At 35.7% G+C, this 22,512-nt stretch overlaps 2 protein-coding genes across 2 annotated transcripts in view; one reads left to right on the top strand and one right to left on the bottom strand.

The window, feature by feature from the left end:
- Window positions 1-362: 362 nt before the first annotated feature.
- On the top strand, window positions 363-2,775 carry LOC136043517 (protein kinase C and casein kinase substrate in neurons protein 2-like; the record flags this gene model as incomplete). The annotated part of the gene is given in 2 exon segments (XM_065728435.1): window positions 363-511; window positions 2,383-2,775. Coding segments are annotated over 2 exon segments (256 nt in total), but the record flags the coding sequence as incomplete, so codon positions are not given.
- Window positions 2,776-18,145: 15,370 nt separating this feature from the next.
- Window positions 18,146-22,512, bottom strand: part of LOC136043511 (ADP-ribosylhydrolase ARH3-like) — a 42,191-nt gene continuing 37,824 nt past the window's right edge. The window contains 1 exon segment of the mRNA XM_065728430.1: window positions 18,146-18,362. Coding sequence (XP_065584502.1) covers window positions 18,165-18,362 — 198 coding nt within the window. The 3' untranslated portion in view covers window positions 18,146-18,164.

Genomic DNA, 22,512 nt, shown 5'->3' with positions numbered 1-22,512 from the left:
ATAATCAACAACACCAGTAACTGAACCCATGCTCTTACTGACACAGGATTGCGAGTCTAGAGCGCCAACCACTCGGCTCTTACGACTCAATCATGCTAAATTCGTAGTAAAAATAGTGGCTCGCTCTTTATAGGGCCTGGAGTTATATCACCAAAATATTAATTAACAATTAACTAAACCATTTAACTTTTCATGGCAGAACACTAATATGACATCAAACTACAGTCAAAGCCTATTAAGACTAAGAAAAGGAAATATATAAAATGGCATTAACATTTTTTGAAAATAATACAGTGAGGCTATTATAAGTTTTCTATGGCACGTCCAGAATAGGTTCAAAACACTGTATTTTTTTTTCAAAGCAACGGGAAGAAAGAGGAAGCTCCATTTGACGAAGAATCTGAGGATTGGGACCCTGACCTATTGGTGGACAATGGTGAGCCTGGTGTTCCAGTTCGAGCACTTTACGACTACGAAGGGGCGGAATTCGATGAATTAAGTTTCAAAAGAGGTTAGTCCGGATTATTTTTATTTAAATATGAACGCTATGATTTCTTTTCATGACCATAGTAATAAGTATGAGTTTTTTTTATGGAATCTAATCTTGTTGTCAAATTATTTAATTTTTTGTCATATTCTCTAATTATAGTAACAATTAATCGTATGTAATTTTAAGATGTAAGTCTTAATATATGAGTTGTTATTCCCCTTCCGAGCGTCTTAATGTGACTTTTAAGAGTAGAAACTGGCAGTAATATAGAAAAAAAATAACCAAGGCCATTTAGGATTTAGCGGTGTTTTTGACCCTAAAATGCCAACCTTTTAAGCATTTGAAAATATAGAGGGGGTGAAAAAAGCATGATTTCGTCACCAGTAGGGTCAATAATAATTGAAAACAAAAAATCCTAATTAATTGTCGTTTACACAGAAGTTCCACCTTCAATCCTATAATATTGCACAAAAATTATAACAATTATTATATTTTTTCATTATTTTCATCCTGTGTGTAGTGTTAGTAACTTTTTATTCCTATTTACTCGTCTTAAATTGTCGAAGATCCAACTCTTATAAGCTTACTGTTCTCTTTGCTTTTGAATATAGATACGATGTGTATTTCAAAAAACATACTATAAGCTCCTAAGGACCAGATTCGAATTTTCGGGACAAAAAACATGAAACAATATAAGTTGAAAGATTTAAAAAAAAAAGAAGTTAAAACTTGTTAGTATACATAAAAAAAAAACTTAAACGAAATGCCTCCGTAACATTTTTACGCCTAGTCTTGCATTGGTTGAATCGGAAATTTGCTGTCGATTGGAATTTGCTGTAGATGCTGTTGAAGAAGAACCAGTGAGCCTCTCCAACATTTGTACGTCTAGTGGTTGGAACTGAAAGTCAGGTTTTTAGAAATTGGGTAAAAGTAAAGGCCATAAAAGAGGATACCAAAAAGGCCATACCAGAGACGATGGTTTGACTGGAGGGGAATGAATTCGAAGCAATTTTTGAATAAGCTCTACAGTATGTTTTCTTTTTATAACATTTATGTGTTCCGTTTTTTTTTGTTTTTTTTAAGGAATTTTATTCATTTTAATGAGGGGCCATAAAAGTTACCTATGTATATCCATAAGAAGAAAGTATAGAGCTACAAAAGCTTTATGCTCTTATTCTCATTTTTTTGGTATTCGTCCTCAATTGAGCAATCCTGAGAGTGCAGTTACTCTGAAGTAATTTTGAGAAATTCATCTTTCCTATGACTAGCTATTTCTACTTGCACCACTTTTAGTCAAGCCAATACAGCAAAAACGAAGAATTATTTTGGGGTCGGATTACAAAGAGGAGCACTGAGGCACCCCGTAATTTTGAGAAACAATCACCCTTCCTATGACGAGCTCTCTGTACTTGCATCACTGTTAGTCAAGCCAATACAGCAAACACGAAGAAGTATTGTGGGGCCGGATTACAAAGAGGAGCACTGAGGCATCCCGTGATTTTCAGAAATAATCACCCTTAATATGACGAGCTCTTTCTACTTGCAACACTTTTAGTCAAGCCAATACAAGAAACACGAAGAAGCATTGTGGGGTCGGTTTACAAAGAGGAGCACTGAGGTACCCCGCAGTTTTGAGAAATAACTACTTATAACCGCCTAGGTCGACTCTGGTTGAGCTTAAAGAGTCGCGCCACTGACCTCAATCCCAAATCAAATAACCCGCTACACCAGGGATCGGTTTTTCAATTGTTTATATATTATTTTTCTTTTTACCAAACGTCATGAATACCCAGTGTGGTCTTAGAACGTATTTAAGTTGGTAATAGAAAAGCCTGGAGGCCTCATATCTCATATTCAATGAAATCCAAAAAATCATCATCTTTTTCTTTAAGGAGAAGTATTCGAAAAACTCGAAGACGAAGATGAACAAGGCTGGTGCAAAGGAAGAAAAGATGGAAGAGTGGGCCTATATCCTGCCAATTACGTCGAACCTGTGTAAACCGAAATAGCTGTTGAAGAAAACAGTATAAATACCTAGCAATTTTTTTCTTCTTTAGATTACTAATAACCTGTTTGAACTTTTTATTCGAGTCATTAAGTAGATTATGAGTGAATTGTTGACTTTGTATTGAATACCCGTTGAAATTTACAGTGAATAATAAGCCAACAAATTCATGTTGTGTGTTTGTGAAATCATTGCTCAGTGGATAGCCTTCTGTGAATAGTTTTAGTATATTAACACTGACACAAGTGATGTTATCAATAAGAATTGTTTGTCTTCCGTACCTTGGTTTTTGCTTGTGAATTTAGAAATGAACTACAGGACAAGGTATGCAATTGAGGTAGTTCTCTAATGAGCCGTTTTCATGCTAGTGTATACGTTTCTTTTTCACTTTAAAATTTACGCTTTCCTGAAAATTTGAGATTTAGATTTGTGGATTTACGCAGCCAAATTGTCCGTTGACAACCCTGCTTTTGTTCCTGTTTAAGAAGTTTGATTCCTCGAATAGAATCCTTAAAACCATGGCCAACTAAAATGAAAATGCAACATATTTATTTCTTGTGGTCCCACTTGGCAGTAATACCATATATTTTTACCGATCCCTTAAAATTGACTGATTCAAAGAAACTAAAAAATAGGTCAATTGCTTAAAAATTTTTTGAAATAACGGAACAAATTGTCTAAATGTTATTTGCCTTTTTGCCAAAGTCCTAAGAAAATCCTAGTCTTTCTATCATGTGTATAAAAAGAAAAAAAAAAAAAAAACTATCTTACACCAGCAAATCCTCTAAAAGATCAATGGAATACTCATGCGTGATTGGTTACAATTCCAGTTGTGAGAGATAAAACTCGTACCTAAGTTATAACCAATCATAGTAAAGACAGTTCTTAGTTCACCTTTAATTTAATTTATTTACAGTTGTGTCATGTATATACAGTCCATCTGTCCATACAGTTGCTCTTAAAACTAAAATCAAGAAATATGTGTAACTTGAAAGTGAAAGCTGGCGCTAGTGCCGAAAGAATTTTTTGGAATCAACCCCATCTAAAGTCTAGCGACTCTTGACATTTTTTCAAGCTTAGTAACCATTTTTCTGTCAGGAACCGAGATCAGACAGTTGTTACTATCCTAATTTTACCTATTACACTAATTAATTTAATTATTCTTATCGTTACATTGAAAAATGTCAAGTTTCACTAAGCGCTAGATGGCACTAAAAGTGTTTCACTAGGTTTATTTTAAACTAAGACTAAACACGTGCAAATTCTTTTAATGGCATTTGTACTAAACAGAACAATCAAATCTCCCAAAAGGTCAACGAAATTCTCACGCTTGATCTATTACGATTCAAGTTGTATTCTTTACAATAATTCAACTCGGGCCTGAATTTCAATCAATTCTAGTCAAGACGCATATTTTTCTGCCCGGTTTTACTTTCTTGGGCTGAAATTCAAGCCTCCAATTAAAGCTCCTTAAGTTACACTTAAAATGTGGGTTGCAACTAATCACGCATGTGAGAGACGTTTAAGCGTATTATATTCTTCAGTTTTTGTTTTAAGCTAAGGCCATACACGCACGAAGTACTATGCTGTGTTCTATAAGACTGAAAGGGAATTAGGAGCTTATTGTGGTGAAAATATTCAAAATGTCAGAACATGTTAACCAAGAGTGAGTTTTTCATAAAACCCTATACTTCTCAGAATAGCTTAAGTTTTATATTTATCTATTTCGTATCATGGAAATTTTCTGATTGTGCGGTGTTACTATTGCATCGTTGGCAATGTGATCGTTTGCATTCATTTTTACTGGTGCGTGTTCGTAAACTAGACACCATTCTTCAACAAAGTTTTTCAATTTAAGTCTTTTATGGACGAAATTCTTCGTGAAGTATTTCAAAAAGATTTAGACTATATTTTTATAAGGGAAAGGGTATTTTTGGCCTCAAGTTAGAAAGCCTTCATTGTGAAGGAATCAGTTATTCTTTATTGTGAATAATCTAAAAAAAAAGAATGGCTGATATTCGAAAATATGATGAAAATAGTGTTACAAATAGCCAAATATATGAAGATAAATTTTGGCTCTATTGACTTTGTTAAGTATATGATTGGATGAAAAGCTGAAATAACTCGGTTTCATGAGGTATTAGAAAAAGTCTAAGGAAATATTCGATAGAAGATTTTTAGCCTAAACAGAAGTTGTAAAGAATTCCTTGGACTTTTGGAAATTCTTGGAAGAATTTTAAACCGTGTCTTTCGGCAGTGACATTTTAATCAAGTTGTGTAAGGTCCGTTGTAGTTGTTGTAACAAATGTCTTAACTATTTGACACCTTAGATGATTTGGCCTATGCCAAATCATATACAATACATTATAAGGGACCACGCCTCCATCTTCTTCCTAACTAATGACTAATCCTGAATTTTTATTTGAAATTGCTTCAATGCTAGGATGAATAAGGCAAATAGAACCATGTTGCATTTAGCGTTATTGGTGCTTTTTGTCTTTTAATATTATTCCCAAAAAATTAAGAATCTTTATTGCCGCTATTTACCAATCCTAATAAGCCATTAAATCTCTCTCGGTTAATAATTTTGGATCTTTTCTCAACAAGGCATGATTCTCCCATTCAGGAATGAGTCTTAAACAATATATAAATAAAATTTAGACTATTTGGAAATATTTTTTGAACGAGAAATAGGAATATTTTCATTAAGAATTCCTATGGAAACAGTCATGGTCATATACAGGGACGTGTTTGCCTCCCCCCCCCCCCCGAAAATATTTATTCGACTCCCGAATTGGTCGTAAAATGCAGATAAAAAGACTATTTCTCAAAAAAGAAAATACATCTGCAGCTCGTAAGTCTTAAAAGTACATAAAAGATAACCTTAACCCCCCCCTACCCCACCGACAAAATAGTACTTTTTACCCAAAATTAAAAATGTCTTTAAGACATAGAAATTTTGTTTGTTGATTATGAATCAACTTAAGAGTTGGATGTTCTCGTCGAAAATCGGAAGAAGTGATTATGGATAGGTTAATGCAATATTTTTTTTTCATATTGTTGTCGCTTTCCAGTTTCAGTCAAAATTCATATTTTACTATTATTATCAGCTAACCTCCATTGCTAATAATTGAGAGGTATAGTATGATTTTAATAACTCTAGTGCTTATATTTTATGAGCACTTCTTGAACAGACTCGGAAGAGTTGTAGTGATAAAATTGAAATGAGGGATGTCCTTTGCCAAATCTAGCACATGCGTTCTTCAAGTTCTAAAGGGAAAATTGTAAAAGTATGTCATTTTTTCATTTTTGCAGCAGGAGGAATCTGTAAAGTCACATAATCTCGTCAATATTTTTTGCGAGGCTCGTTTTCTTCTCGTCTTTTGCCAAATCTCGTGAATATTTTTTGCGAGGCCCGTTTTCTTCTCGTCTTTTGCCAAATCTCGTCGATATTTTTGCGAGGCTCGTTTTCTTCTCGTCTTTTGCCAAATCTCGTCAATATTTTTGGCGGGGCTCGTTTTCTTCTCGTCTTTTACTAAATCACGTCAATATTTTTTGCGAGGCTCGTTTTCTTCTCGTCTTTTTTTCTGTTGGATTTGGGTATTAGGTTGTATCAGTCTGGTATGTCCGTGCTAGGTTTTGGCAGTGGAAAACCGTAATGCGTTTTTACCCCCTGTAGATACTAGTTCTCGGAAATTATAGCAGATAGAAAAATTTTGACTTCGGCATCGCACTGGCTGTCTGGTCCTGTGGTGAAGCAACCACTATTTTACATCCAGGTTGACACTTTGCATCTCTTTTAGTATAAAATCAATGTTACTTCCAGTGATAATGAAGAAAATAATTAGGCTTATCAACCTGGCAGCTTTCATGAAAGACAAAAAGAGAAAGGGGATATATTAAATTGGGCATCAACCTGGCAGCTTTCATGAAAGACAAAAAGAGAAAGGGGATATATTAAATTGGGCATCAACCTGGCAGCTTTCATGAAAGACAAAAAGAGAAAGGGGATATATTAAATTGGGCATCAACCTGGCAGCTTTCATGAAAGACAAAAAGAGAAAGGGGATATATTAAATTGTATTTGCATATCCCTTTTAATTGTTAAATATTATTTCCTCGCTTTATATTTTTTCCTAAGTATGTACTTTCTAATTACCTATTCTATCTGTCCTTGATTTCGACTATAATAATTCGAAAGGCCTTACGTGACATTTACTGGTGAAGAAAGAGTTGAGTTTTATCCCTAAAGAAAAGGCTACATTGATAGGCTCAGTCCCTTTTCTCCAATCTTATTTGGAGAAACAAGTCCCTTGTTTGGAGAAAAACATAGAAAGTACGTTGTAACTTTTTTGTTTTTCCAAACTTTTTATGTTCACTTTTCTCATTCACCAAATTATACAACTCACTGTAGCACCAAGCTGCCTGAGGTGTAGCACGCTTCTCCTTACCTCAATCTATTAAGAATTACACTCTTTTCCACCTCCCGAGGTCATATCCAAGGAAGAATTTCCGGGTTTGAACCCTCCCCCCGAAAGTCTCGTTCGAATAGTAAAAACGAAACAAAAATAAATATAAACAAATTTTGATACGTTTTTCAATGTCTCGTGTACCCCCCCCCCCAGAAAAATAATCCTGGATGCGCCCTTGCCACCTCCCATGAAATTACAATTTAATTTAAATGTTTTTTATGGCCTTCTCTCGCCCAACGCTAGGACAACCTGCTTTTTTGTCGACACCAGATGGGTGGGCTAACGCCACAATTGTTGGAAATTTATCATCCGTAATATGCAGCATAGCAATCTTAGCCTTTCTTTCTTCATAACCATCGAAAGTGGGATCTAGTGAAGCTTATTGTGTGATATACGCATATTTTTGATGCGTCTTCAAGTTTTTTGTCCCCCCCCCCCTCAACAAAAATACTGGATACGGCCCTAATTCGTAGACGATTTCTCTGGAGAAAATGTCAACATATCTTCCTCAACTTTTCGGCGTTATCAAATATACTGTTTTTGAATTACAACCCAAGATTCTTATAAAAATTGTCGTAGCGATGAATGTAAAAACCAAATATATACTAGAATTATTGGCAAATGTGAGTTATTCCACCATACCTAGGGTTGGGGGGGGAAGATGTGTAGTGCAACCTTGGATTATTGTAATTAAAAGTGATCACAGTAGAGTGATGCCCCACTATTCTGAAGAATATTGCTTATTTCTATGATTTTTTTATTATTAGGTCTTGATAGCATTCTCGTATTGGTCTTTATGATACAAGTGATAATGCCACGGCGAGAATTTTGAGTGAATCGTGTTTCTTAAGAAGTTTTGTTTGTTGAATTTGTTTTCCTGAGATTAAAAAGTATTATGTTGGTTTATTTGTTAGTTTTTACAACATAATACAGTGGAAGATTGAATAAACAAAAAGAGGGTACTTGTGTGATATAGGCCCTACCTAATGTTCTTCTAGCATGTTTCTATAGCGGTCAATCCTAATGAAATGTACCAAAGTAAGATGAAAATATAATACTTGAGAAACAAATTTGAGCTATATATTTGCACATTAGGGAGGGGGGGGGGGGGGTAAAATATAGCGGGTCTGCATGCCTATTGTGTTAGGTACAATTTTGCATATTATGTAGTAAGAATTGTTTTCTAGCTTCACACTGTCCAAATACTTTACTCCTCCCCCTAATGTGCAAATGTATAGCACAAATTTTACATTTTCTATCTGTTCTGTCACTTTTCTTTGTCTTGTCTCACGCTAAGCTGAAAGAAACTAACGAAAAAACCGGTTCTAAAATGCGTCAATGAATGAACGACTTGAGTGGTAGGGCGTATATCATACAAATACCGAAAAGAGTTTCCCTATGGATACCGTGCAACACCAAGGAATGCCAGTCTTAGTGATTGATCACTTTTTTTTTTTTTTTTTTTTTTTTTTTTTTTTACTGTCTAGGTGGGAATCTTCTAGAATGTCTAACCTATACAGGAGATTTTCTTAGGACAAAATTATAAACACTAATATATGTTATATGCGTTTTTTCTGTTAGTTTTCATAACGTAGCTTCAGGCGTGCCACTTGGCCCTATAAAAAAGACCCAGGGTCAATGATCTATAGGCTGTGTAGAGTCCATTTTTTAATGATTTTGATCCTAAGTCACTTTTACTATTGCCTGATTATACATTAAAAAAAAAAAATTGGTACCTACAAGTAATTAAATAATAAAAAAAATTTCAACTGATAGTAAGGAGCAACATTAAAACTTAAAACGAATAGAAATTAGTATGCATACGAGGGGGGTTCGCCCCCTCGTCAATACCTTGCGCTTGACGCTAAAGTTCGAATTTTGTTCCAAACTTCTAAGAATGACCCCTGAATCATAAAGGCCGTTTAATTAGTATAAATAGCTCTTTTAAAAATACTAAAAAAAAACTTTAGCGTAAAGAGCGAGATACGATCGTTTTTTAGAGTTTCGGTTACTATTGAGCCGGGTCGCTCCTTACTTACACTACGTTACGACGAACTGTTTGATAAATAAAAAAGCAAGTTTTTTCAGTTGAAAGCAAGGAGCAACATTAAAACTTAATACGAAAAGAAATTATGGCGTATATGAGGGGGGGGGGTCACCCACTCCTCAATACCTCGCTCTTTATGCTAGACTTTGATTCTTTATTTCAGTTATTTAAGAATGACTTCCTGAATCACAAATAAGCATCAGCACTGCTGTTTTTCAGAAAAACAGAAACGGAAAAAACCGATGAAAAAAGAACAGAAACAGTTCGGTCTAAAACTGTTTTTTCGTTTATTTTCCTCTTTTTAAGTGTTGCAACCTGTCATTTATACTGGGCAAGTTAGATGCTATAATTCCAAAACTTGCATAAAGAAACCACCTTGAAACGATCCCAAATCCACCAATCCATCTTATTTTTAATCAACTACATGCACGTAGAATACGAACCCGACTGCACAGGCGATTCTAGAGCCTATTGAAGGACCTGGGCTTAGGACGATTTCGTTCTTGTATTTCTTTGAAATATAAAGCACAGCAGCTTTGAATAAAATGGAAAACAAACTGAAGTTCAAACTTATGAACTTGTCACTTAGAAACATTCTTGTTTTGAGTGTTCCATTAGTTGTTCTTACACATTGGATTGCTTGCACTATCCATGCTAAAATACGAATTTCTTTGTTTTTTTGGGGTGGGGACTGTATACCTCGGGTTAGGGGTTTTCTACCATGGCGATTTCAACGATGTACTTTTTATTTCGATCCAATGAAATGTCGAGAGGTTTTGTTTTTTTTATGGCACTTGGTATTTACCAAGCGACCTATAGCGATCGCAATTTCTCTCGGTCTGTCTGTCCCGGTTTTGCTAGTTTTGCCACTTCCAGATAAGCTAGGACGAGGAAATTTGGCAGGCGTATCAGGGACCAGACCAGATAAAATTAGGAATAGTCGGTTTCCCGACTCGATCATTTGGGGGGGGGTGGAGTGGGGGGACGGTTAATTCGGAAAAATTAGAAAAAATGGAGTATTTTTAGCTTACGAACGGGTGATCGGATCTTAATGAAATTTGATATCTAGAAGGATATCATGTCTCAGAGCTCTTATTTTGAATCCCGACCGGATCCGGTGACATTGGGGGGGAGTTGAAGGAGGAAACCTGAAATCTCGGAAAACGCTTCGAGTGGAGGGATCGGGATGAAACTTGGTGTGAAAAATAAGCACAATACCTAGACACGTAATTGATATAATCGGAACGGATCAGCTCTCTTTGGGGGAGGGTTAATTCTAGAAAATTAGAAAAAATGAGGTATTTTTAACTTACGAAGGACTGATCGGATCTTAATGAAATTTGATATTTAGAAGGACCTTGTAACTCAGATCTCTTGTTTTAAATCCCGACCGGATCCAGTGTCACTGCGGGTAGTTGAGGGGGGGGGGGGGAAATATTGGAAAACACTTAGAGTGGTGAGATAAGGATGAAACTTGGTGGGAAAAATAAGCACAAGTCCTAGATACGCGACTGACGTAACCGGAACGGATCCGCTTTCTTTGGGGGTTAATTCGAAAATATTAGAAAAATGAGGCATTTTTAACTTACGAATGAATAATCAGATCTTAATGAAATTTGATATTTAAAAGGATCTTGTGCTTCAGAGCTCTTAGTTCAAACCCCGAACATATCTGGTGACACAGGGGGGGGGGGATTGGAGGGGGAAACCGGAAGTCTTGGAAAACGTGAAAATTGAGGTATCTTTTTCTTACGAATGGGTGATCGGAACTTAATGAAACTTGATACATAGAAAGATCTTATGTTATAGCTGCTTTTTTTTCAATTGGAATTGGATCCGGAGACACAGGGGGTGGAGGGGGGGGGGACAGAAATCGGAAATCTTGGAAAACGCTTAGAGTGGAGAGATCGGGATGAAACTTGATGGGAAGAATAAGCACAAGGTCTAGATACGTAATTGACATAACTGGACCAGATTCGCTCTCTTTGGGGGAGTTGGGGGTGTTTTCAGGGCTTTGGCGAGTTCGATGCCTCTGGATGTGCTAGGACGATGAAAATTGGTAAGCGTGTCAGGGACCTGGACAAATTGCCTTGGTAACAGTTATTTCCCCGATTCGACCATCTGGGAGGCTGGAGGGAGAGGAAAAATTGAAAAAAATGAGGTATTTTTAACTTACGAATGGTTGATCGGATCATAATGAAATTTAATATTTAGAAGGACCTCGTGTCTCGGAGATCTTATTTTAAATCCCGACCGTATCAGGTGATACTGGGGGGACTGCGAGGGGGAACAGGAAATCTTGGGAAACATTTAGAGTGGGATGAAACTTAGTGGGGAGAATAAGCACAAGTCTTAATTACGTGATTGACATCAGCAGACTGAATCTGCTCTCTTTGGGGGATTTGGGGGGGGGCGCTAATCTGTAAAAATTAGAAAAATTTAGTAAACAACAAAGAAGGATGAAACTCCACAAAAAAAACCTCAAACGAGACTACGGCCAGTAGAGAGGAAAGACTAAAACAACGCTGATAAAAAGACGTTTTAAGTTGTCCAAAGACTTAAACTTTGTCATTAACTTTTTGAGGAATAACCTTCCATCTGACATTTTTCTGAGAATTAAGGAAATGGCCGTTAGATCTTTTCACTATGATTTCCATCTGTCAAAGGTTCGTTTGGTCGACAAGTTCAATAGACTTTTGTTTGAAAAGTTCCAGGATTCGGATACTTTTTACCCTCGTTTTTGTCTGGGTCCTGCCACTAAGAATTTGTCATCTAAACCTCTTAGTAGTCAATAAGAGGCAGTTTTGTCGAAGGGTTTTAGATTCTGTTTTCCAACACCAATTTCTTATTCAAAAATAATTTCTAAGGTAGAGTCAGGAATTATGGCTTCTATTGATAAAGTCGAGGCTCCTCGAGAACTTGGGTCCGAGATCGTAAGAAAACTGAACACTTTTAACATGAGAAAAATTGAAAATAATATAAAAAAAAATGACATTAAAATACTTTCTGATTTGAAAAAGGAAAAGTTCCTTAATATCACTAGGGCAGATAAAGACAATACTGTTGTAATTATGGACACTGCTTTTTATGATCGTAAAATGAATACAATCATTTCGGATACCACTATTTACAAAAAAATGGATTTCGATCCTACGGATAAATATGTAAAGTCGATAAGAAAGGAATTGGAGTCACTGAAAAATAATTTACACATTACCCCACAATTTTATAATAAATTTTATCCAAGAGGTTGTTCCGGACCAAAGATCTATGGTCTACCCAAAATTCATAAGACGGGAGTCCCCCTCCATCCCATTGTATCAACTTTCTCATCACCAGTGGCAAAATTAGTGGTTGTCGGTGGCTGTACGTCCACTCTTAGGAACACAAAAATCATATATAAAAATTCCACTGATCTTACTAATAAGTTAAAAATTTTCACACTGGAGGAGAATTCAATTCTCTGTAGTTTTGATGTGGTGTCCATGTATTCAAATTGTAACGTGAAAGAGTGCGAAGATATATTAAGGATTAAATTACAAAAGCACTTTGATTTGATACAAGATGTGACCATGGCTAGTTTGGAGATTGAAGTCATTATGAAGTTGGTTATCCTTGCAAATGAACATTCTCTTTATTTTGGTTTTAGAGGTGAATTTTACAAACAGGTGTTTGGTTTGGCTATGGGGGCATCTCTCTCCCCTTTGTTGGCAAATCTCTTCATGGAATGTATTGAAACCTCCGCTATACACAGTTTTAGGCTCTCTCTTTGTTTCTGGGGCAGATTCATGGATGATGTGATTTGCATTTGGAAACACGGTTTAGAGTCCTTTGACCTTTTCCATAAACATTTGAATAGTTTTGACAAAAATGTAAAACTTGCAGTGGAGTTTGAAGAAAATGACAAACTACCTTTCTTGATATCTTATTGATTAAAAATGATTTCCATTTACTTTTTTCAGTATATAGAAAGCCTACACACAGTGATAGGTATTTGAACTACCATTCCTACCACCCTATTCCAGTGAAACGAGGGGTTGTGATTGCACTGGTGGATAAATCTTTTAGAATTTGTTCCCAGGAGTTTTTAGATTCTGAATTGTTGTATTTGAGGGATTTTTTACTTTGTAATAGCTACCCGATTAAATTTATTGATAAAATAGTAAAAAATAGACGCATTAAACACAACAATAGGGTTATTGGGGTTTCACAGTGCACAGAATTAAACTTACCGAAAAGGTTCATTTCTTTGCCTTATACTTTGGGGGAGATGCTTAAACGAATTTTAGGTAAACATAACATTGATACTTGTTTCCAATCAGTGAGACCATTAGGTAGTTTTCTTAATTCTGGGAAGGATTTAACCCGGGGAGATTTAGTTAGTGGGGTGTATAAAATTCCTTGTTCTTGTGGAAAGTTTTATATTGGTAGAACTCACCAACAATTTACTGAAAGATTTATTGAGCATCGCAAATCAATAGAAAAAACCCTACAATTAAAAAAGCCTCCTGAAACTTTTGTTTCGGCTCTAGCTGAACATACATTCTTTCATCCCGAACATTTTATACAATTTGATGAGGCTACAGCTATTTCTGATGATAGATGTTTTTCTCAGTGGGCGAGGGAGGCTATAGAAATTATAAAACATATATCTGCTAATCTTTCAATAAATAGAGACACAGGGAATTTAAATATTGACCCAATTTATGATAATAAGGGAATTAAAATTTTACACAATCACCAGGGGACAAGATTACCTACTAGACCAAAAAGAGTTGCTTCAATATTAGCTTACAAGAGGATTACTTCGCAACAGAATAGTTAACTAAGTTTCAATTTTCATAATTTTTCCTCAGTTGCTTCGATGTTCTCATTGAAGTAACTCGAATAGCTTCTTTTCCCTACGTGGATCAGTAGCGACAATTGTATTTATTATTGTTGGTGGTGGTTTTATTTGTTATTTATTTTAGTGTCGTTTTTTTATCTTGTGCTGAGGACGCCTAGTTTGGATACAGGCGAAACATCTGCGTTGTTTTAGTCTTTCCTCTCTACTGGCCGTAGTCTCGTTTGAGGTTTTTTTTTGCGGAGTTTTATCGCTCTTTGTTGTTTATTGTCATGTCTGGCCATTTCAGCTTAAGACCTTTCATTAGAAAAATTTAGGTATTTTTAACTTACGAACTTTTGACCGGATCTTAGCTAAGTTTGATATTTAGAAGGAATCCACGTCTCAGAGCTCCAACTTTAAATCCCGGTCACATCTGGTGAAATTGGGGGGAGTTAGAGGGGAAACCAGAAATCTTGGAAAACGCTTAGAGTGGAAAGATCGGGATGAAACTTGGTGGGTAGAATAAGTAAATGCCGTAGATACGCGATTGACGTACCAGAATGGATCCGATCTCTTTGAGGGAATTAGGGGGGTCCATTGCTTTGGCGAGTTCGGTACTTCTGGAGGTGCTGGGACAATAAAAATTGGTAGGCGTGTCAGGGACCTGCACAAATTGACCATTTAGGATGCTGAAGGGAGAGTAAAAATTAGAAAAATGAGGTATTTTAACTTACGAATGGGTGATCGAATCTTAATGAATTTTGATATTCAGAAGGACCTTGTGTCTCAGAGCTCTTTATTTTAAAATCCCGACCGGCATCAAACCTCTGATTTTCTTTTTAAATCAATCTATTGATTCTTGGAATTGAGCTCATGCCATATGAGCTCTTGGCTCTTCCGACCTCGTCACAAGTGTTTTCGAAAATAAGGGAAATATGCTTTTGCACTAAGATTTTAACATTGAAGTTTAATCGAGTTAATAATTAACATCGCTGAATCAGCACCAAATACTTTTTTACGTAGAATACATTTTCTAAAAACACATTCTTTTTCGGTTACTATAGGTCGAGATTTGCTATTTACTAGGTTGCAGCTACTGATACATCCACGGTGTCTAAAATTTATTTATTGCGAACACTGATAAATCCCTAGAGCCACCTTTTCTACTGACTTGTACTATAAAGCCCTTTCCATTTCTTTGCAAAATGCATAACCTTACTCTTCGGGCTGTTTTGGACCAGCTTTAAAGTTAATATTGAGCTACAGGTTCTCAATCTTCGGAGGATGTCTTGTAATTAGACTAGAGCTTTTTCTTAGCTTAAAAAGCATTAGTTACAAGAGCTAGCCAATTGAAACAATGTGTCTAGTGCTGCCTCCACAGTCAAATGTAGTTTCAGCCCACTCATCACATGTACTTTCTTCATCCAACTTGTTTAGGTCATCCTCGTCTGCATCAATCTCTTCTTCTCTACTTGAGTCTTCTTCCAGTTCATCATCATTGTCATCAGCTTCAAATTGCTGCAAACCTTTCAAATTGCTGCCACAGCTCTCCCAACGCAGGGACCTTGGTAGTCAAGAAGTGTAGCTAAACCGATAACTAATACTACTCGAACTTACAGATTAGGTCAGCCACTTTCCTGACGTTAGATAAGGTTTCTTTACTATAATTTCGAAAAACAATTTACGGGAATTTCAAAAAACAGCCCGATACCCCCAAAAATTTAAGAGTGCACCAATAGAATCGCCATGGTCAAAAACCTTCAGGAGACTTACTATACCGTGGCTACAATGAAGACGTTAAAAACAATGGTTCTTGACTATAGTTTCGAAAGATAACAGCCTAATGCCCCTAAAAAAAAAAAAAAAAGAAAAAAAAAATGCACCATTGTAATCGCCATGGTCAAAAACCTTCTGCAGGAGACTTACTATCCCCTGGCTACAACAACGAGGAGAAAAACCAGGGTTCTTTACTATAATTTCGAAAGAAAATTTACGGAAATTTCAAGAAACAGCCTGATACCCCTAAAAAATTGCATAATTGGAATCTCCATGGTCAAAAACCTACTGAGGAGAAAAACAAGGATTCTTTACTATAATTCCGAAACAAAATTTACGGACATTTCTAGAAACAGCCTGATACCCCTAAAAAATTGCACCATTGGAATCGCCACGGTCAAAAACCTGCTACAGAAGAACTACTATCAACTGGCCACAATAATGAGGAGAAAAACAAGGGTTCTTAACTGTAATTTAGAAAGAAAATTTACGGAAATTTCAAGAAACAGCCTGATACCCCCTAATATATTGCACCATTGGAATCGCCATGGTCAAAAACCTCCTGCAGTAGATTTACTATCCCCTGGCTACAATAACGAGGAGAAAAATAAGGGTTTTTTACTATAACTTCGAAAGAAAATTTACGGAAATTTCCCCCCCCCCTAAAAATTGCACCATCGGGATCGCCTATCACCGGGATCACCATCGGGAGCATCCTAGATGAAAGTGTGAACAAAATGAATGAACTTTTAGGGATTTTGCGACTTAAGGAAGATAGAATAGGTTTAAAAGTTGTTGTTAAGAAGTCACTAAAGCTAGGAATAAGTGAAGATGAAAAGGATACGTTGGGTAACGAGAAGATTGATCAGGTGAACAGCTTCAGTTACCTTGGTAGTATTACTAGTAAAGACGGTGGGAGCAGTGAAGATGTTAAAAATAGAATAGCCAAGGCTCAGGGAGTTTTTTCCCAGTTAAAAAAAAGTTAGGAAAAATATGAAGGTGAGTCTGCAAACTATGATTATAATTTTTGTAGCTACAGTGATGACCGTGGAAATATTGCTCTGAAGCATGGGCGCTCTGAAAAGCAGATGAAGATTTACTGATGTTTCCCAGAGAAATTGTCTACGGATTGTTCTGGGTACCCGGCACAATGACCGTATTTCAAACAGTAGGCTGTACGAAAAGTGTGGTTCAATCCTAGTTTCTAGGGCTATAATGAGAGAAAGGTTGAGGTGGCTAGGGTACATTTCGCAGATGAAAGATGACAGATTGCCTAAGATTGTTCTTTTCAGCCGACCGTCAAACACGGTTGGGGTGGGAGGATGTCATAAAGAAAGATTCAAAGGAAACGAGAACTTCCTGGGAGGGTGTAAAGAGGGAAGCTTCGAATACATTTTGGTGAAGGAGGAGCATGCGTAACTGTGTTGGCCTCAGGTGGCTTGGTGCTGCTGTGAATTGTTAGTAGTAGTAGTATTACTTTTACCACAATCTCTCATGATGCTAGTAATAGCGATGCTTTATTTATCTTTACTAAATTTGTCAACTTTTAAAATCCTCAGGCGCGCTTCAGGACAAAATGATTCTGGTTAGTCGACGTTGTAATTAATAGAATTGAGGTATCTATCAAATGGTAATCAAAGGTTACTCATAAAAGACGCAAAAGCTCGCATCTCCTAATTAAAAAAATGATTGACAACATTAGCGCTCAAAGTAGATGAGTTTTATTGTATATTTGTTTTAACGTTGTACGTGACAATCTGAACAATCATTATTTACGACGTCCATATTTTGCAATCTTATACAATTTCAGAATCTTATTTGTTTATGTGACCTCAGCGACATCGGTCATTTATAGCCACTCTACTTATTCACATTCGCCAGTTAGAATATCGATTTTCTTCATTAATTCGCTCAGTTTCTAGTCTTATTACAAATAATCCTTGGTATATACTATCGAGCTGCTAGTTTGCGAACACCAAAACGGTGTTTGCAAACATTTTGGCAATTGACCTCCACGTATGGCTGACTTTGATAAATACTATAGTGCAGAATTAACAAATATAGCTTAGAGTTTGGAAGTTGTAAATTTTCAAAATATCGAGTACATGCAATACTCGGTGAAGTTTAGTGGACTCTAAATAATCCTATCATTGTTCGAAGTTAAAATAATGTTTTAACCAGCTGATAATGTACCTTACAGCAAATACTAATAATCTTTTTTCTATTATGGTTGTTAGTTCGCTATGAGGTTTCGATTCGATTCGATATAAGGAGACAATCACAAACCAGTCTTAGCTTTTACAAATCCATACAAAGAAAGCATTCCTATGAAACTATATATTCACTTGTCATGACAAAATCAAACGTCAAATACCTAAGAAGTCTAAGAAAGCTAAGAAATTCCAATAGTTAAGAATTTCAAATTGTTGAAAAATCTCATATCTAAATAGCTGAAACTTCTTAGAATCACAGAGCAAAAAATTCTAAAACAAATTTCACAGCCAAAGTTAAGGTCCTAATAAAAAAAAGGTACAATGAAAATTGTAGATTTATTCTGAAACTGCTTCAGCAATGCCATCTGCAAGTTTGACAACAGTGTCCTTATCCTCAAGATGCGCTGCCAAAATAGAATTGATGTTTTCAAATCCAACGTAGGCGCCACTTATAGCACCTGTCATTGCTCCAATTGTGTCTGTATTGCCACCTATCCAAATAGCGTTAAATAGGCTCTGACAGAAAATTTTTTCCTATAATACAGAATAACACTTGATTAATCCCTTTCAAAATAATGATATTTCACCCTAACAGAGCCCAAAGCAGACTAAAAACAGGCAACTAGTGAAAAATAAATAAAAACTAAACAAAACGCAGAAAACTATAAAACCTAAAAAACTAAAAATTTAAAACTCTGGGAAATCGAAAACAGAGGAGCCTCAAGTGTGTCTCATAATAAAATGAATAACTGACGGCATCTATCTTTCCCCAGAAAATTCATGTTATTTATCCAAATAAAACGATTTCTGAAAAGTAACATTCATTTCTTAAAAATCTTTTTGTTCTTTTCAAAAAACCAAAATTGGAAAACTACAGGATCCAAACAGGTTTGACCTAAAACCCAAACCCAACTTTGATAAAACCAAATAAACTTTTTTTCGACTCTGCTTGGCAGTACTGCCTGCCAATGGCATAATAGTCTTAATTCCTTTTAAATCCACGTTAAAGTGCCAAAGATTAGTCCCTCTTTTATCAGTTATATCATAATTTTTGGTCCAACGTACAAGATTCTGCCATCTTCCATCCAAAACGTACAAAACTACGGAACTACAAGAAACTGTCTTGAGAATAAGGGAAACAAGAGAACATATTAACAACGGAAACAAAAGAATCCAAAAATTTAGGAGATTGCACATATGTAAGGTAAGTTTTAGTAAATTATAAAGTTAAAACAGATAACAATTAACCAAGGAACAAGACCTCAACAGAGGGAGAAAAGAGGTACTTTACTGAAGCATTAAACCTCAAAAAACCGTTCGATTTGAGGTCAAGACAGTAATCATAGGATGTTGAAGAGTTCAAATGCCTAAGGAATCTCATTATAACTGCCGGGAGTGATGAGCTGCCATACGTATTGCATCCACAACAGGCACATTTGATAAACCGAGAAATGTTTAGAGGGATAATTTAGAAGGATGGTTGAAATACAAGCTCTGGCTTTTCAATAGCAACGCCCTCTCTGTTCTGATATGCGGGTGCAAATCTTTGACACTTATGAGCGCAAAGTAACCCCAGTAAGTTGGAGAGTAACTGCCTCAAGCACATTCTTGGCCTCCGGTGGAGAAAGAGCCACTAATACCTTTTCTAGTGAGAAAACCCCATGACCCTGAAACAAACCCCTAGTCCTACTAAACTACAAGTGGGTGATGGCGTTATTATGGTCAAACGTCAGCAATGACTGGGAAATACAGTAACCGAAACTCCAGAAAAAATTGGCTTTTTATGGAATTCTAAATATATAAAACTCCTCCAGCTTAAGGATACCCATCAAAAACTAATAGGCTAAGAAAATCTACGAATTTTTTTAAGAACCGAGAAATACCCCCAAAGTGTGAAGCGATCTTAATGAAAAATCACATCATTAGATTCAGCTAGATTCAGAGATTTCAAGCTTTTTAGTGTAATTGTAAAAACCCAACGGTCCTACAGTATATAGAGTGCTTATTCGAACGAAAATTACAAGTTCTAGTGTCGTTTTTAAGTGACTAAAAGATTGTAATACGGGCAAGTGACGTTTTCTGTCATTTTGAAGCACCAAACAACAATTATGCCCCCAGAAAGACTAAGTTGCTATCGATTGAAACTTCTGAGATAGCCAATCGATTTAAAAGTATCGAAAAATAAATTGAGCTTTCGATCCGCAGAGTAAGTAAAACCGTACGGCAGCACTTTCTAAAAGGAGGGTCACAAATTCTACTACTACTACTAAAAACTCACTGTACAAACAAGCAACCTGAGACGAAAACAGCTACGAGTGCTTCGCCTCCATCCCAATCTACTCAAAACCTGACTCTTTACACCATTCTAAGAAGTTCCTATCTCCCTTAAATTTTTCCTTATGACTAGCAAATTCAGGTATCTTATTACCTGTCATAACTTCATAAAAAAAGAAAATAAATAAAAAAAAAGTTTGGCTTAGAGTTTGCTTCTCTTGCACTGACCTGGTCGAAACCAAGGATAGGCAAATATAAAAAAAATTAGAACCTTGGCAGAAGGGGGGAGTCTTCCTACGTACCAGTTCGTGAAGTTTAGTATCAATGTACACTATTTCTGCTTTCGATATTTTCATAGTCGGCTAGAATTTGGCTAGAAATTTTCTTTTTAGACTGCATATTCGTATTTTTTTTTCTTTTTTTAAGCAAAAACCAAGGATAGGGAGGGTGGCCAATAGTGGCTAAGCAACGTTAGATTACAAACGAAATTCATTTTCAAATCAGAATGTTTTTCCATTCCAGCCTTAAATGTAGAGAAGGAGTGCAGGTAGAAGCTTGAAAATAGATTAATGGGTTCTAACTTACGATGCAGGAAAACTTGCTAAAATTTTCATGAAGAAAGGGACGTTTTCAACTCTAACAAAAGAAAAAAAAGTTACGTAAATTAAACGGAAGGGGGGGGGAGGGGGCTTAAACATACTCAATCCCTAGTTGCAAATGTAGTTCTTTTCCTAATAATGCCGCTTATCACAACAGAAATTAACTAGTAGAACCTTGGAATATAAAGGAATTCTTGTCAAATGAGAATTTGTTGAGTTGACAAAAAGAGAGGGGATAAAACTGAAAAAGGCTTCTAGATATGGCCTAGTAAAGTAAAATAATACAAAGTAAATAATATAATTATTTACATATATAAATAATATAAATAATAACGTGTCATGGGCAGCTAAAAGATCAAGAAGTCCCCCTGCCCTTATATACCCAACTCAAAATGTAACTTCTGAATTTTGGTTTACGAATTGTGAATGAAAATGAAATAAATGAAATAATCATGAAAATGAAATCTCAATCTTATGGAATGGACGAAGTTTCGTTAAACATTGTTAAAGCAACAAAACAAATTGTCATTCTCATTTTACTTAATTTAGTAAATTTTTCACTTGAAGCGTTGAGTTTCCCAGAAAAACTAAAAGTAGCTTGTGTATTACCCATTCACAAAGGAAAGTCAAAAAATGACCCAACCAATTACCGACCTATATCCATTCTTCCGTTTTTTTTTTTCAAAATGTATGAGAAGGTAGTTCATAAGCGAATGTGTAACTATCTTCAAGAGCAGTACATACTTTGCGAAATGTAGTTCGGTTTTTGGAAAGGACTTTCAACGGATCTTGCCATCCTAAAGTTAATTGACTGGGTAAATGATGCATTTGATAAAAGCTTAATTCCTACAGCATTATTTTTAAATATTAAAAATGCACTCAAAACTATTGATCATGATAAGGTTCTGCATATTCTTATATCAATTGGGGTAGATAATGTAGCTTTAAAATGGTTTGATTCGTATTGAAGCAATAGGGCATAAGTCGTGCATAATTCAAAATAACATCTTAGAGCTATTTTATAATGTGTGGAGTCCCGCAAGGGTCAACATTGGGACCCCTACTTTTTCTTATGTTGATTCAATAAAATACTATTTAACTGAAGCTAACAAAACACTATTTGCAGATGATACAATTTTGCTTGTTGCATCTGGAAGTCTACCTTCTTTGTTAAAAAAAAAATGGATACCACTCTCAATGAATTTGTATCATGGGCGGATTTGAACAATTTAAGACTTAATTACAGTAAGACAAATTATATTGTAGGTTCTAGAATAACACCAAATGAAACAAATCTGAAATTAGGAGTAGGTAATAATATAATAGAAAGAGTCAAAACTCGTAGATTTCTGGGTTTTATAGTTGATGAGAATGTTTCATGGAAAGAACATGCAAAGTTAGTTGGTAATAAGCTTTCAAGGTCCCTTGGGGTCATCCGCCACCTTAAATACTCGTTTTCCTAAGAAAATACTAAAAATGATATATCATTCTATTTTTCATCCTCATTTGTCTTATGGGTGTTCCATATGGGCAAGTAATTATATTTCTTGATATAAAAGAGTTTAAATCATTCAAAATAAAGCAATTCAAATTGTATCTCCGGTTCAAAATACAGATTCAAATATTAACCTTCGATTCAATAGTGCTCAGATATTTGATTTGTCGAAGACTCAACATTCCCAGATCGCCATTTTTTGCTTTAAATTTTTTAATAGCCTCCTTCCGTCAGCATCCCATAATACGTTCAAGATCTGCATTTTTATGACAACCGACATTCTTGTGTCGCCATCAACAAAAAGAGCTTCTTTTTT

This window comes from Artemia franciscana, unplaced genomic scaffold (genome assembly GCF_032884065.1).
Source record: "Artemia franciscana unplaced genomic scaffold, ASM3288406v1 Scaffold_692, whole genome shotgun sequence".
Taxonomy (NCBI): Eukaryota; Metazoa; Arthropoda; class Branchiopoda; order Anostraca; family Artemiidae; genus Artemia; species Artemia franciscana.
Note: the sequence above shows the minus strand (reverse complement) of the source record. Positions and strands in the feature narration are given on the sequence as shown.